Source organism: Lipophrys pholis, assembly GCF_963383615.2.
Source record: "Lipophrys pholis genome assembly, chromosome: 6".
NCBI lineage: Eukaryota > Metazoa > Chordata > Actinopteri > Blenniiformes > Blenniidae > Lipophrys > Lipophrys pholis.
Genome location: NC_137629.1, coordinates 34,553,644 through 34,571,203, shown reverse-complemented (window position 1 = coordinate 34,571,203; position 17,560 = coordinate 34,553,644). Strand labels below are relative to the sequence as shown.

At 40.9% G+C, this 17,560-nt stretch overlaps 1 protein-coding gene across 2 annotated transcripts; it reads left to right on the top strand.

Moving 5' to 3' along the window:
- Positions 1–325: 325 nt before the first annotated feature.
- On the top strand, positions 326–16,238 carry neil3 (nei-like DNA glycosylase 3). Of its 2 annotated transcripts, none has more exons than XM_080466257.1 (10): positions 326–539; positions 619–716; positions 4,355–4,489; positions 4,807–5,020; positions 6,278–6,352; positions 7,710–7,876; positions 13,047–13,210; positions 14,414–14,828; positions 15,156–15,327; positions 15,487–16,238. In XM_080466257.1, exons 1-10 carry the CDS (start codon positions 441–443, stop codon positions 15,655–15,657), a joined length of 1,710 nt encoding a protein of 569 aa, XP_080322383.1. In that variant the 5' UTR covers positions 326–440; the 3' UTR covers positions 15,658–16,238. The 2 variants fall into 2 exon arrangements, with proteins under 2 accessions (XP_080322383.1, XP_080322384.1); XM_080466258.1 differs by having other exon boundaries at positions 351–539; positions 4,355–4,665.
- Positions 16,239–17,560: the final 1,322 nt, after the last annotated feature.

Here is a 17,560-nt window from a genome sequence, read left to right as displayed (position 1 = left end):
ACTTGTAATCATCATTATAAACATCATGATTATAATGATGATTTATTATGTTTAGAATATTGCTAACGTATATTAATAATAGTTTATAAGGTTTATAATGATAGATAGTTATAATAACTGTGTAATTTAAATTTGAAATGCAAGAATATTAACAAATATTAAATTTTCTCTGAATACGTTTTAGCCATGTGGAAATCTTTAGCACTTTGACTTTGTCCCCAGACCTTTTGTCCAGGAGACTGGATTAGACCTCTGGTTATTGATGAGGGGGGGGGGGGGGGGAGCTGCCTGTCTCCTTAAATGCTCACTTCCGGGTACAGTCCTTCCGGCGCATGCGCAGAATTCAATCTAATGGCGGGTAAACGAAGACAAACGTTACAGTAATTTACGGTTTTCCTCGTTTAGAACTCATTTCTGGGTTTTAATCAGCAAACAGCGACATGGTTGAAGGTCCGGGCTGCACATTAAACGGAGAAAAGATCCGCTCCAGAGTGAAAAAGGGCCAGAAGGTGAAAGAAATCCGAGGCGGGTTCAAAAATGTAAGTCTGTTATTCAACTTTTCTTGCACCAGAAACAAATTTCTCCTCTTTTAATCCCTAATAATCTCCACTTCCACAGAAAAACGATGCTTCCCGCTGTTTTCACGGCTGTCAGTATACCGGCGTCCAAACCCTGGGAAAGGAGCTCTTCGTGTACTTTGGTCCGAGAGCTTTTAGGTAAAGTTGACAAATTGTGACCCTGATTTCTCCTGGATTAAGTCTGAGATTAAGAGTGAGATTATGGTTCCCTGCCACATAAAATATCACTTCACCATGAAAACTAATATAATGCTTTATTTTAAACACATTTCCTAATTGTGCTCATCTTGACACAAACATCTTGTTTATTTACCAGTTTGCCTTTACAGCTTTAATAGTGGAAATAATCTGTGGTGAAATCCTCCAACATGTTAAATTGAGCTGGAAGCTGTTGCAGACATGCTTGGATGGAGTTAGATTACACAGTGACAGCTGCTTGTCATGGATTGACTATAAAGAAAGATTTAAAACCTCAATTACACCCCTGCTGTCTTTTGAAATGTCTGAAAAAAATGTAATTTTCATGGGATGAAAGACACTTTTTTGATGTTTAATATAAATTTCAAAAATATAGTAAACTGTAAATTCCATACGTTTTTATTGGCAATGTAGTTTACTTAAGGTAATGCAATATTAACTTGTTTCATGTTTTTGTGAGGGAAACTTCACTTTTTGTTTTGCTTTAAAGGCCAAATTGAAATTATTATTTGGACCAACAGAAATTGAACAAATAGAAGAAACTAAATTATTCGGGGTTATAGTTGACTCTAAGCTATCATGGAACAGTCACATAAATAATCTATTGCAAAAAATGGGTGGGAGTATGGGCATGCTCAAACACTGTAGGAAACCACAATGGTTGACCAAATGACTAGTTCAGTCACTAGTACTGTCTCTCATGGACCATGCTTCTGTTTGGGCAAACCAGCAAAAAGAACTTACTGAGTAACAGGTCGCTCAGAATAAAGCAGCTGGAATAGTTTTGGGACGTCTATACAGAACCTGTGTAATAACAAAACACAAACTGGATAGACAATAAACAAATTGCAATTGGGGTATTTGTGGACCTACAAAAAAGCATTCAATATCATTGATCATAAGATATTATTAAGTAAACTAGAAAAGTATTAGGGGAGTTGGACTGAGCTGGCTGTGGATCTGTCTAAGGAACAGGCAACAGTTTGTGCAGATAGGCCACCATGAATCTGATTTCATGAACATTACATGCGGGGTACCACAGGGGTCAATATTAGGTCAGAAATTATTCATATTAAACATCAATGACTTGTGTAGAGTGGTGCTAGTACTGACATTTGTTTTGTTTGCAGACTACACCAATAGTTTTCTTTCTGGCGAGAATTTGAAGCAGACTTTGGAGGAAATCACAACTGAAATACATAAACGAAAACTATGATTTGACCAAAAGAAATTACCATTAGATCTAAGCAAAACAAAGATCATATTGTTTGGGAGACATTAAATAGATTGAAATGTAGAATTGATAATAGACAATACTAAAATAGAAAGGGTACAGGAACTTAAATGTTTTGGTGTGATATTGGATTCTAAAGTCTGCTGGAAACCTCATGTAGGAAACATACCAGCTAAACCGGCATCATGCTCAGCAATTCTGTGGAAAACAAAACATATTCTTGACTACAAATCATTGCTTACTTTTTATTGCTCATTATTTTTGCCATATCTGACTTACTGTGTCGAAGTCTGGGGAAACACCTACAAAACCACTCTACAGCCGCCATGCACAACCCAGTAAAGAGCAATAAGGACAATAAACAACACAGGATACTGAGATCACACAAACCTGCTAGTCATGAAATCACACATGTTGAAATTTATGGATCTGGTCAAATTCAGAACGGCACAATTAATGTAGAAAGCGCGAAATAATCTATTGCCAAAAAATATACAGGGAATGTTTAGTGAAGGGGAGGGGGGATATATTCTAAGGGTAGATCTAAACTTTAAAAAACCAAAGGTTCGAACAAAGATGAAAAGCACGACTTTATGGAGTCTGGAGACAGAAATAAAACAAAGTGCAAATATAAATCTGTTTAAAAAAAGGTACAAAAAACATTTTTGAAGAAGTATATAGAAGAGGAAGTATGTCTCTATAAATAGAATAGTCTCTAAATAGATTAGTGTTGATTGTTAGATTGTAACTAAGTATATGGTATATTTATTTATGGGGATGGTTTTTTTTTAGGTGTATGTATGTGTATATATATATATAAGGATATGTATGTAGTATATTTTTGTTTTGTAATTATATATTTATATAGATATTTATGAGTGTATATATGGTATAAATGTATATAGTTATGTATAGAATGTATATATGGCAGATATTTATATAGCTGTATTATGTAATTATTAGGATATCTGTGTACAAAGTAAAGAATTGGTAATAAGGGGGGGAAATTAAAAAAGTTTTGTACTTCTTCCCACTCCTTTTTCAAACAATGTTTTGTTATGTATCGGCTCTATGTTTATTTTATTTTTTTTAACTTTTTATTTCTTTTGTATGTACACATAGTAACATAGTTTTTATACATGTTCGGAAAAAAATAAAGTCTAACTAACTAATTAATGAGTTGGGTTGGCTGACTGTCGAAAGCAGATTAAAATATTGTTTGATAACATTTATCAGGATTATTATTTTAACAAAAAATCCAGAAGTAATTTATAATAAATTGTGTTTTTTCTCAGATTCTCACTATTCTCTAACTACAAGGCAAAACAGTAACATGAGGGCTGTGCTGCCTGCATGTCGAACCAATACAGTCCAGTACCAGATCCAGCCATGGGTGCATGGAAGGCAGTGCCCGTGTTTGTGTTGCTGGAGAACAACAAGGTTTTCAAAAGAAATGAAAGTTGCTCCTTTTCACCCAATAAACACAGGTTTCATTGGTATCAGTGTAAAAGGGCCTGAACTGCATCAATGGTTCGTGAGGAGATTGAGCGCCTTCCTTTTGTTGTCATTATCATCACATCTATCTACTGTCTGTCTGTCTGTCTGTCTGTCTGTCTGTCTGTCTGTCTGTCTGTCTGTCTGTCTGTCTGTCTGTCTGTCTGTCTGTCTGTCTATCTATCTATCTATCTATCTATCTATCTATCTATCTATCTATCTATCTATCTATCTATCTATCTATCTATCTATCTATCTATCTATCTATCTATCTATCTATCTATCTATCTATCTATCTATCTATATACTGAGTACTATGATTTCAATATGAATGTACAAAAACATATGCGCATATTTCTGAGACTGCAACAAATACTATGAAGAACTAAATTATGCAATAGGTGAATCATTTTTCAAATACATAAGAGAGATGGAGAAAAAAAAGATTAAAATAAATACATAAATGGAAAAGAAATAAAGAGTAAAAAATGCGCTATGTTTTCAAGGCAATTCACAAGGAAATACATTAAAATGAGGCAACGGAGAATCTGAAGTGATTAAATATAACGCATTTCAATATAGAAGTTTTTTTTGTTTCTGAGCTTCTCAGATGTGTGTTTTTGATGCTCAAGTGCCAAAGAGAAGGAAAATGTAGACGTAAGAGGAGACCTGCAGTGAGTGACGTGTCAGCAGTAACGGAGACACGGGACTGACGGATCTATGTGTGTTGCATGTGACTGGAGACGTGATTGTACAAGAGCTCTGACAGGAATGAAGTCCTGCCCTGTGTAACGAGTATTAATTGAGTTATCCCATCTTTAAGCAGATTTTTTTGTTTCTTTCTCTCTAGAATCCACTTCGGCATGAACGGATCAATGCGTGTAAACCCGGTTGTGCGGAAGGACCAGACGGGCTCGGCTCCGGCGCTGGAGATACACCTCACCAGCGACATAGTGTGCTTCTTTGACAGCACTGTGGAAATAAGGTAACGAGGACAGCAGCCTAGTCTAGATAGATGGAGGTGCCAGGAGCTGACCTTGGGGTACGAGTCTGTCCTACATTGGGCTCCATCTGAAGACGGAGGCTATTGTAGGAGGAGAGGTGCTGCCTTTCGGACCTGACATTTACCCCGATCATGACCTGCAGCGTCCTGGTACAGTGGTCAGTAGCTAGACATGCTTCATTGGTTTTCTTTTTAACCCTATTTACACAGGATTTCTGCTTTTTTTGAACGTGTAACCTTCAGAGAACAACAGCTGACCTGATAACCCTAACCCTGACAATAACGCCGTCTGCCCCCAGGTTGACGGAGGACTGCGAGCAGCGGGTGGAGGCCATGGAGAGTCTGGACGTGTGCTCCTCCATGTTCAGCTCCTCCCGGAGCGAGGAGGCCGTGAGGAGCCAGAGCAGCAGGATGCTCTGCGACGTTCTCCTCGACCAGACCATCATGCCGGGAGTCGGCAACATCATTAAAAACGAAGCCCTCTTCGACTCGGGCCTCCATCCAGCCGTGAAGGTATGGAGGAGATGATGGATTGTGTTCAACAGAGGAATAAGAAACTGTGAAAATGCAAGACGTCTCTCACAGAGAAAAGTTTTGACCTTGTTTTATTGAGTGATGCGTTGCAATGAGGAGGGTGAAACAGGGAAGAGACAAACAAGTACAGATCTGCCTCCGATCTGTTTGGAAGTGGGTGGAAAGGGAAAATGTACGTACCATATAGTATGTTTGTTTTTACTTTTTTCAAATTTTTGAACCTTAACATCCCATTTATTGTCTCAAACTCTTTCATGCTTCAGTGTCTTCACTAACATTTTAACTTCATTGATTACACGTCAGGCCGGCCTCTTCTTTGTCCACTATGAAAACCTTCAAACATACTTTTACTGGCTTTCAGCCCAGCGTGAGGCATTGATCTGTTTTTATGGTTTCTTGGGTTTCTGTTTTAGTCCATGTATTCCCGTTTTAGTTGTATCCCCTATTATGTGTTATGTTTTAATTCACTGCTCATGCACATCACTTTGTTTTCAACCGCGGTTGTATGAAAGCACTTTATAAACAAACTTGGTATTTGTCTGTGTATATTGTGTGTATGAGCTCTAATTACCTGAAAAAGATGAATCAATCTGCTCTGAATCAATCTTGTTAATCTCAAAAGAGATGTGAGTGTCTATTGCATCTAGGGAAAATCACGATTAACCAAAAATCCACCGAAGAAAAGTGTCATTTTCAACTGACCTATTCTCTGCAGGTAAGAGACACTTTGCGGTATGAATACATCTATTCAACTATTACCAGGGGCTCCGCTCTGCTAGGATGTGTGCCCTCCATTGAAAGTATTACACGGGGGTATGGGAATATAGCACACTGTACCAAAACATTAATCTGGGACTTTTGGCCTCGACTTGTTCTGGGACCACTGGAGCTTTATGAGCCGCTCCTCTATTACCGAGCCCTCCGGTGTCCTGAAAGAGCAACAAGTGCTGTTTTTCCACAGCGGCTGAACCAGGCTCAGGTCCTGGCTGCCAATAATAGGACTGTATTTTATGTGATTTTTCTCCATTGCATCATTTTACATCATTTTTTATTTATTTCTTTTCCATTCATGTCTGCTTGTTTTATTGTTGATATGCTTGTATTATTGATTTGCTGACGGTGAAGTGCCTCGCATCTCTGTTTTGGAACGAAGGGCTGCACAAATAATGTTTATTCACTCTCATGCTGTGAACGGGAACTAAAGGGGGTACTTTATTAATATTTATTTTTTTTTAGGTTCGGCAGCTGACAGACGAGCAGATCCGCCACGTGGTGAAGATGACTCGTGATTTTACTCTTCTATTTTACAAGGTGAAACTTTTTTTAAAGGATTAGTTGTGAACTTTAAATGTTTATTTATCAGTTTTCTTTAATATGCATTCATTGAATTTGAAATAATCAGCCTAATAAATCACATAATCTCAAAAAAACCCAATTGTGGGATATTGTTGATATACCTACCAAATTTAGCAACTTATCCATCGTGTTTGTTCAGGTTTGAAATCCAGGTAAACGATGGAAGGAGCACTCAACTCTCAGTTTTCACAATGTTTTTAAGAGAAAGCGCAAAACTTTCATAGCATTTTTAAAGGATCTGTATCCATGACAACGATGCTCGGAGTCAATAAAAACGGTAATATGCCAAAATCTAGTTGATTGGTCCTTGGATGATGACAAATCATCTCTGAAGATTTCATGCAATTTTTTGTGAGTTATTTTTGGGAAGAGTTGGTGAAATACATACAGTACATACAAACCAATAAATAAATACATGAATAAACATACAAACAAAAACATAACCTTCTCAGCCCAACTTCTGTTGGCGAAGGTAACACGGCCCCCACTGGTGCCCGAGCATCTTAACTACATAGTTTTCAGTGTTTCTGCTACCGTTACCTCATGAATACAAGTTTTCTGTCACGAAAATGCAAAATCAATGTGTTTTCACTTGAAATGTGTAAACGGGGTCTCGACAATCACTGAAGCTCTTCGCTTCATGATGCCATTCAAGCAACAACAACAAACTGGATTTACTTTTAGTTTTGGTTATGAGAGACACACTGATATTTCCTGTTCAACCAAATAAGCACTGATGCAGATGATGAGACTAATATCAAAGCGTCGGAGTGCTCTGCGGACTCGGGTTCGACTCCCTGTTTCGTAAAAGGCTTCACATGTGAACCTCAGCTTCTACCATCAAAGAGCCAAACCTCAGACTGAGGAGAGCGACTCACTCATTTTGTCATTCGAATCACGCATGATGAGATCCAAACACACTTCCCAGGTCACAGTGTAGCCAGATAAATGAATAAATAAATAGACAGAATAAGACGATAGAATTTAAAAAAAAATACAAATATCTGTAGTATATACAGTATAGCATGTGTACAGCAGCAACAACAGTTTGAGATGTTTAGTGTAATAACTGTAATAACAGCAGCTGACCATGTGGTGAAGAGTTTGTGTCGGGCGCTTTAAAGTGCATCAGTCAGTCTTGGAAAGGGAAGCAGAACGTCACCATCTGATGTAATGAACCCAGTTTTAAAATGTGCCCCTTTCACGTTTGATGTTTATCCAGCATGTTATTCAAGTTAAAAAAACCAACTATTTTCGCTGTCTTCGATCTCATCTCTATCTGTTTTGTCTGCCTTCCTTTCTCGTCTATCAGTGTCGCAAATCTGGTTCTCCTCTCTACAAACATTACAAAGTGTACAAGCGTCCCCAGTGCGGCCGGTGCTCCCATGTCACCACAGTCTGTCGTCTTGGAGACAACGGCAGGATGACTTACTTCTGTGAGAAGTGTCAGAAAGGAGATCCCAGTGCGCTTGACATCAGGTACAAAACCCTTATCAAGCTTCACTCCTTTGAGAAGATATTTTCCTGCTGCTTTGTCAGGGTCGCTCCTTTGAAGAGCATCTGAACGTACCTTCAAACACATCTCATCCAAACGGAGCAGAGCTGTAGCACTATGAATGTCTTATTTTATGTTATCCTGCTGCCATAACCAGTGTAAACTGAAATATTGTCATTATGTGATGAAAACTTAACTCGTCTTGTAACGTAACAATATCTACATTTCAGTTCTTAAATACTCTCTTGGTAAAAATGTGCTGCCGGCACACAAGGCGACACGCCGCTAAATCTAGGTGTTGTCGTGGAAAAGCTCGTCTTTGCAGAAAGTTTTAAAGCTCTTTAAATAATATGTTCAAATTTAGAGGGGCCATCTTTGCTGGCAGATGGGCTTGGCAGGAAGTGGGAAGTGTTACGGGGGAAAATTAATGCGCATATAAGGCTGTGTTTGCCAGACGAGGCACCGGCTCAACACCTCCTGGGCTGTGTTTGAGCAAAGCTTTGCGAAGGGGTTAGAGTCTAAAGCCCTTACAACGCATTACACAGCTGATAAAGCAATCTGAGAAGTTTGCTGAAAGCCCCCCCCCCCCCCCCATGACTGTTGGCATTGCAGATTTGCCGTCTCGTCAAACATAGTTGTGCTCAGTGTCGGCGCAGCAACGTGTACGCTCCAGGCGGCTCATTGCATATCTGCAGCCACAGAGCTGCACGTGTTTGTGGAGTTAAAATTACCTCTGTGTCTGAACGCTCTCATAATCATGTTCCGCTCACGGCTGGAGTCGTTTTTTGACTAATTGTGAGTAATTGTAAATACAGCTAATCAGGCAAATTGATGTTTACATAGACTCACACACTGCACAAGTGCAACACTAACATTCTAAAATTAGTTCTCAACTGTAAAACAATTCACACTATAATATTAACCTAGAGACAATCGTACTTTACATGGATCATAAACAATATACTGAAATACCTCCAACAAATAAACACATATCACATGTTCTTCCAAAAGAAAGAATATCATCATTAGGCTTTTTCCACAGTTTCTTTCCTTTTTGTTTTCCTCAAATACAATTCTAAGTCGCAGCCGTTTATCTGTTGTAAATCTCTGTAATATTTTTAATTCTAGCTAAACCTTTTCTTATATGAAGCACGTTAGAGACTCTGTTCATTGTTAATGACTGTTTAGTGATTCAAGTACACATTTGAGGTGGGGATGCACCAATATCACATGTACAAGTTCGACGCTTTAGCTACTTGCTGATACAGAATATTGATTATTTATATATACACTGTTCAAGAAAATAAAAGGAACACAAATAACACATCCTAGATCTCAATGAATTAAATATTGCAGTTGAAAGTCTTTATTCAATGTATAGTAGAGTATGTTGAGAACACAATAACATAAAAATGATAAATGTAAATCAAAATGATTATCTCATGGAGGTCTGGATTTGGAATCCTATCAAAATAAAAGTGTGGAATCACATTGCAGGCTGATCCAAAGTCAGGTAAAATTCCTCCAGACAAGTCCAAATGAGGCTCAGCAGTGTGTGTGGCCTCCACCTGCCTGGAGGACCTCCCTACAACGCCTGGGCATGCTTCTGATGAGGCGGTGGATGTTCTCCTGAGGGATGTTCTCCTGAGGGATGTTCTCCTGAGGGATGTTCTCCTGAGGAATGTTCTCCTGAGCGATGTTCTCCCGAGGGATGTTCTCCTGAGGAATGTTCTCCTGAGGAATGTTCTCCTGAGCGATGTTCTCCTGAGGAATGTTCTCCTGAGGGATGTTCTCCTGAGCGATGTTCTCCCGAGGGATGTTCTCCTGAGGAATGTTCTCCTGAGGAATGTTCTCCTGAGGGATGTTCTCCTGAGCGATGTTCTCCCGAGGGATGTTCTCCCAAGGAATGTTCTCCTGAGGAATGTTCTCCTGAGCGATGTTCTCCCGAGGTATGTTCTCCTGAGGGATGTTCTCCTGAGCGATGTTCTCCTGAGGAATGGCCTCCCAGACCTGGATCAAAGCATCAGTCACCTCCTGGACAGTGTGGTGCAACATGTGGTTGGTGGATGGAACCAGACATGATGTCCAGATGAGCTCAGTTGGATTGAGGTCTGGGGAACGGGCAGGCCAGTCCAGAGCATCAAGACCTTCATCATGGAAGGACTGTTGACACACTTCAGACACATGAGGCCTGGCATTGTCCTGCATCAGAAGGAACCCAGGAACCACTGCACCAGCATCTGGTCTCACACTGGCTCCGAGGACCTCATCCCGGTACCTAATGGAAGTCAGGTTATCTCTGGCTGGCACATGGAGGGCTGTGGGCCATCCAAAGAAATGCATCGCCACACCATTACTGTCCCACCGCCAAACCGCTCATGCTGGAGGATGTTGCTGCAGCAGAACGTTCTCCACGTTCTCCAGACTCTATCACGTCTGTCACATGTGCTCAGTGTGAAGCTGCTCTCATCTGTGAAGATCACAGGGCGCCACTGGCAAAATCTGCCAATATTGCCGTTCTCTGGCTAATGCCAATGGCTCTGCAGGGTGTTGGGCTGTAAGAACAGCCCCCCCTGGTGGACGTGGGCCCTCGTAGCACCCTGGTGAAGTCTGTTTCTGACAGTTTGAGCAGAAACATCACATTAGTGGCCTGATGGAGGTCATGTTGCAGGGCTCCTCCTGTTCCTTCTTGCTCAAAGGAGGAGATAGTGGTCCTGCTGCTGGCTTGTTGCCCTCCTACGCCCCCCTCCACGTCTCCTGGTGTCCTGGCCTGTCTCCTGGTGTCTCCTCCATGCTCTGGACACTGTACTGGGAGACAGCTCACATTGATGTCCCGCCTTGGATGAGTTGCTCAACCTGAGCAACTTGTGTTGGTTGTAGACTCGCCTCCTGCTGCCTCCAGGACTGAGAACACTAACTGCATTCACAAGTGAGCAGAACATCAGCCAGGAACCAGGAGAACAGCGTCATGGTTTGTGGTCACCACCTGCAGAACCTCCTTTATAGGAGCTGTGTTGCTAGTCGCCGCTCATTTCCTCATGTTGTCAGTTTCATTTGCACAACAGGAGAAATTGATTCACAATTAGTGTTGCTTCCTACTGGACAGGTTGATTTCACGCCAGTGTGATATACTTGGAGTTACACTGTGTTGTTTAGGTGTTCCTTAAATTTTTTTGAGCAGTGTATACTTATTAAATGCCATAAAGCTTCATTCATACTCCGTAAGCAAACAATATGTGAAAGCTATGCATCGCCTCAAACCTCCGCCACACAGCCGGTGTCGACACTAAGCACACTTCTAACAGGCTACAGAAGCTTTTTAGACGAGCCTATTCTTCTTAAAACTATTTCAGTCTATGTTTTTGTATTGTTTTGTTGTTATTTATATGTTTTTAACTGCATTTTTAACATGTATTGTAAAGTGACCTTGGGTGTATGAAAGGCGCTAACAAATAAAATGTATTATTATTATTATCATTACTATTATAGCGCAGTGTGTAGCACTTCGCTCGGTGTATTTTAGAAGCTTACTGTTAATGAGTGCATCAGTCATGACTGTAATCATGTGTAGCATGTAGCATTGAAAACTCTTTAGCATGTAGCATGGCTCTAGCAAACTCTGCAGGTCCAGATGTCTCTGTTGAGGAAGTTGCTGGTGTTGTTTGAACTTTCTTTCTCCTCTTAATATTTTGTCAGAGCATAATTTACAGCCTGACTTACTTTTCACATTCTCATTAAAGGAGACATATCATGCTTTTAAATCCTTCCTTTTTACATATAAATCATACAGTTGTGGTCTATACAACGCGGAACTGCAATGCTTGGGTCTGAATTCCTCATTATTAGAGCTCCACAGGCCCCTTTTCTACCCCTTTTCTGATGTGCTTCTGAGAGCAACTGGTTTTGGGGCGGTCTCTTCATACCCCGCCTCCTCTCCAGGTTGCAGAGGTGACACTCGGTTCAACGCCACCCTGTTCGGCCATCTTTGTAGTTTGATAGAACAGATACAATTATCTAGCGGCGCAGAAACTTTATATTCACACATTATTTACAAAATGTCAACAAGGGAAGATTTGTCCATCCAGCCATACATGTTGGAGCCAGAGTCGGACCCGGCGGAGCCAGATGAAAATGACCATGATGCACCTGAAGAACAACGTCTTCATATGGATGTAACGCAATGGTGTGTTACTATATTTACACTAACTTCTCCATCCATGCCCACTACTACAATACTGCCTGTATTACAACGACTATTTAACACAGAAGTTACATTCTAATCTAAAACGAGCACACAGCGCTAACATATGAAGACGGTGCAACTGCTAATGCTAACAAAACAATGACAGGGACGTCTTATCATCACACTTTTTAGCGTTATATACAGCTTACCGAAGTGCTCTGTTCGTCGTCTCCATAGATAGAAGGAACTGACCGCTCAATCAGACCAAGTCTTTCGGCAAATCCTTCTTTATACTGACGGAGGTTGTTGAAGCAGTCGTCCTTAAAGTGATTCGCGCACACAAAAATGACCTTACCCACAGATGTGGGTACATTTCTGTGAAAAATAAAACTCAACCAGGCACTTGGAAAAGGTTCTGATGCTGGGAGACGGTGTAACGAAGCTTGTGGGTTACTACATCCAACAACCGAACATTTCCACTTATCCTCTCGTAACTTCGGTTGGACTACAAAATCGCAGCGAGAAACAAAAATGGCGGATTGCTCGAAGTGTCGATGTCCTAATTTGGCAGTTCTGCTGAGAATACTGTGACGTCGTTGTTCAAAAAACGTAATAGAGAATAGAAAAATCGAAACCGATCGCAAAATATGACCAAAACAGAATATAAAGATATCAACGGAGCACCTGAAGAGACTACTTTGAACCTTTCTGTACTTCTAAACACTCTAAATATACAACAAAATGCATTTAAGGGCTAAAAAAGTGGATTTAGCATGATATGTCCCCTTTAATATTAAAGAATCTCCAAACCGTGGATATCCCTTGTGCTCAAGTATCGGACCTGATACCAGACACTGGTATCGGTGCATCCCAAGTTTGCTCGTGAAGCACCTATTTCTTCTTTCTCACATCACAGTGGTTTTCTTCATCAATTACGACAATTAAGGCATATTATCGTATTATTTGTCCAGTAAGCTGCCTGTCAGAAACACTCTGATGGGATGGGCCCACAACAAGAGGAGCCATGACAACGTGACTAAGAAGGAGGAAGAGGACTGGGCCTGTCAGCTGTGCACGCTCATCAACCAGCCGGCGGCGAGCGCCTGCGACGCCTGCCTCACTCCGAGACCCCGGGGTGAGCAAAACGTTCCCATTCCATACACTCATTGAGCTTAATGAGGCGGCAGAACGTCTTTGTTCAAAAGAGATAAAGTAAGAGCAGCTGAAGCTCGGCTCTTCAGCTGAACGAGAACACGTACAGCTTGACATCCATACTCAAGTGCTTTTGAGCAAGACACCAAACACTCAGTGACACGGCAGTCAAGTGGGCCGACTCCTCTGTACTTCTGAGTGTTTGAATGTTGAAGCCCAAATAATGAGCCAGTCTGTCAGTTGGCCATTTTTCCTCTCCGCAGCTTTGAACTCAGACGTGCTGCGTCTCTGTTGCAGAAACTAAACTATGGGCCGACTTGCATTTTTTATTCATTTTTAATATTTCTTTTAGACAAATTTCTTTCCACTCGACGAGCTGGATTCCCACCGCAGACACTGACGTAGCACAGTGTGTTTCTACGCGACAGTGATTTGCATGCATAGTCTCGTATATCAGGGTTTTTCATGCCCCAAAGAAGAAGTTATTGTCATTTCCTAACATGTGTAGCAGGCGAGGAATGAAACAAAGAAGAAGAAACGGTGTGAATCAATACTGAGGGAAGAGGAGGTTACTGCAGCTCCAGCTGGGTGCTGCTTTAGAGGGTTAGACCTCATTTACACGACACCGTTTCAAGTGAAAACACAGTGGTTGTGCGTGTTATGTGGTTTTCATGTTGAGACACCAGTGGGTGCTCTTTTTTTGAGATGAAACCACACATACATGCACAGAGAACAATGCACTATAAACATTACCGATGGAGAGTAAATGGACATTCGTATGGGCAGACAGACAACAAGTCGGATTATTACTTGCTATTCGCACTTGAGTGTTGATTTTGCCCAATAACAAAATGACAGAGCCCGAGGGTTTTCGAAAAGTTCCACCGTGGAAGCCCTTTTCCCAAAAGCAGCAATTCCAGTGGTTCAGAGCAACGCTATCACGTAAACGCGCCACAAAACTCAACGAAAGTTTTGCGTTTTCTCTTGAAACCGTTGCCTTGTAAACGAGCCCAAAGCTATAGAGACAGAGCAACTGGCACAACCAAAGACTTGAAATCTGTTCTCTTCGGAAGTGGTGAGGGCGATTTTACAGAAATGTGTTCATCTATTCAGCTAAAACCAACGACAACCTGCGTTCTGAGCGCAGCGCCTGAACATGAACGTTTCTCTGGCTTCACTTCCACAGTCAACAAAGACGCCGTCTGCCCCGAAGCGTCGCCGTTCGCTACCCCGTTGATTAAATACCCCTGCAATGCCTTCAAAAAACCACAAGAGGAGCTGAAAGTCAACTGGCGGTCTGCATTTGGGACTTCCACCCTTGTTTTTTCTGACTTGAGCGAGAAGCCAAAGTCTGTAAACTCACCGCTCTCCCCTGCCGGCAGTCATTTGAATTCCTTGGCGGCAGAGGGAGGTTTTTATAAATACAGCGTCTGCCAAGGGACAACAAGCCCCAATTATGCCTCTGGTGGCTGGCAGAGGCAAAGTGCCGAGCTCTCCAATGGGGAATCGCTGGCCTCCTACAGTCACCCATCCAAGAAAATGAGAATTGATCACAGTGCCTTTCTCAGTAACAAAGCTCAAAATGGAAGCCTCAACTCAGGGTGAGTGAATTTCTTACTTGGCAATTCATGAATAAGTTTATAATAAGAGAAGTTTTTTGCAACTTCAGGGAGATGTGTGGGATTAAAAAAAAAAAAAGCTTCTGACTGGAGTTTTATTACAACATTGTTAAAAAAAAAGAAGAAGAAAGTTCCGATTGAATAATGGGCAGTGTGAGATACCAGGCATATACAATTATTACCAGCACACATCGTCCCACTGCGGCGGAGAGCCTGCGTGCTTGCTAATAAGTGTTGATGTGACAGCTATTGGTGTGTTTGTCTCCAACGTATTTCAAACTAATAGGACTGTTTCTTCACTGGTGTCAGGGCACACGAAATAGCAGCGAAAAGCACCGCGACCACGGGTCCCGGTGCTCCGTGTTGTGCATCACATCGTCGTCCAGCTGTTCTCCGAGTGGTCCACAAGGACGGGGTGAATAAAGGACGCCACTTCTATGCCTGCTCGCTTCCCAGAGAGACCAAATGCACCTTCTTTGAGGTGAACGTGGCAACCGACTCATCTCTTCTGGCGTTGTCTCGCCCTGGAAAATAATCTTTCTTTAAGTGCCTGAAGTATTAGTCCATCTACGAGCTCTGTGATGTGTTGCAGCAAGTTTGCGGCCCAGTTTAATGAGATGCTATGTTTTCTCTGTTGCAGTGGGCAGACCTGCACTTCCCTCTTTGTCACCACGGGAGACGCTGCCTAATGAGGACGGTTCTGAAACTAGGACCCAATAATGGCAGGAATTTCTACACCTGCAGCTCACAAAAGGGGAAACAGTGCGACTTCTTCCAGTGGGCAGTGAATGGACCCGGCGTGTCCATCTAGCCCAGCTGCTGAAGCGTTCACTTTAAATAAAACTACAAATCATGTACGTTCTGATGTTTTGATGTAAAGAAATAGTTTTACTGTGAAATACTTTAACTTGTACCTAACTTAACAGACATGTTGGAGTTTCTACTCAATGATGACAAACAGAAGTTTACTAATCCGCAAAAAAATGAAGAAAATTCTATTAAAATGTTATGTCACCCCTAATATAAAAGACGAAGACCCTGAAGATCCCACCTTTTACACTTCAGATATTCTATAATTCATTCAGATGTACTGGATGCTGCTGATCTTTGCCATTCGGGAGTCACTGAGTGAAATCGTATAACTGGGAGGAATCGACTCACCTATATAATCTAATTGTAATTAATGGATTTAACTCAATTACATGTGCTTGTGAGGTGATCATGAAACAAGTTTCTTTCTTTCGTTTCATTATCACTTTTTTTGTTGTATTTCAGTAAAGTTGTAAAAGTTCTGGTCTTGTGTTGTTGAGCAATGTAAAGCCTGATAACTGAGCATTGTCTGTGTGGAAAGTTTTTAAATATTTAATACAACATTTCTCATTTCTTGACTCGAACTGCCTCTTTGTCAATTTCCCGCTGCTCCACGTCAAGTTCTTGACTCTTGTCTTTGCTCACATTGTTATTACATGACTTCCATTTTCTATGATTTTTAATTTCAACTTATGAGCACAAAAAAGATATAGATTAGCAGGAATACATGCACGAAGGTGTCGCAGTAATGTGAAGAAATATAAAGAGCATCTGGAAAGTATTCACAGCCTTTTATCCCAAATGGATTGAAATAATAATTTTCCCTCAACATTGGACACACAATGGCTCATAATGATGACCTGAAGAAAAAAAGGTTTTTATTGTAAATATTTGCAGATTTACTAAGAATAAACTTGCTGCTGTGTGCGTCTGGTCCTGTTGAAAGATGATCCGTCGCTGCAGTACAAGTCTGAGTTTTCATCCAGGACGTTCATCTTTCCCTCTATCCTGACTAGACTCACCCAGCAGAGGACGTGTCCATCATATCTCAGCTGGTCACACATTTACTTTCATCTGAACCTCCTGTCACATTTGGCTTTACAATCTTTATCCTCGTCATCTTTCACATATAAATATATACACATGTACACACATACAAGTGAAACAATTTCTGATTGTTTCCCAGCAGTAAGTTATTCTTTGCTCTATAAAGTATTTGAATGATTTTAAAATCCACAAGATTGATGAATTTCAAAGTTTTAGACGGTAACAGTGGGTTGGAGTGACCAGGAAAGCCAACATTGTGTAGGATTCTTATTCTGAAGTGTTTCCCCGAACCTCCACACTGTAAGTTAAATATGGTAGAATCAGGGAATTATAAAGAATGAGAACTGACTTAACAGCCAACATATCTTTAGCTTTGGGCAGGATTGAGTTTCTGGATAGTTTGTCTTGATGGTTTTATATTACGTGAGGTTTCCAGCCAATTCTGTCATTAGTACTCCTAGAAATTAGTTTAGAGTCACCCTCTATCTCTACAGCCTCTATCTGTACCTTTATCTGATTATTCATTTTACATTTTCCAAATATCATGATTTATGTTTTACATTAAGGATAACTTATTTTTGTCTAACCATGATTTAATTAAATCTAATGTGATCAAGTCTAAGAGCCGGACTAAATCCTCACCAGTTCCTAAAACGTGTGTTATCAACCAATATTAAAAATGTCCCACGTTCAGATAACTTACAAATGTCATTGATAATTCTAAACAGTTTAGGTCCCAACACTGACCCCTGGGGGACACCACACACAATATACAAATACTCTGAGTGGTTTGTTTGTCTGAATAATCTGGTAACTGCAGTAAACACCTTCACTTGACTCGAAATCATTAAAAAAAG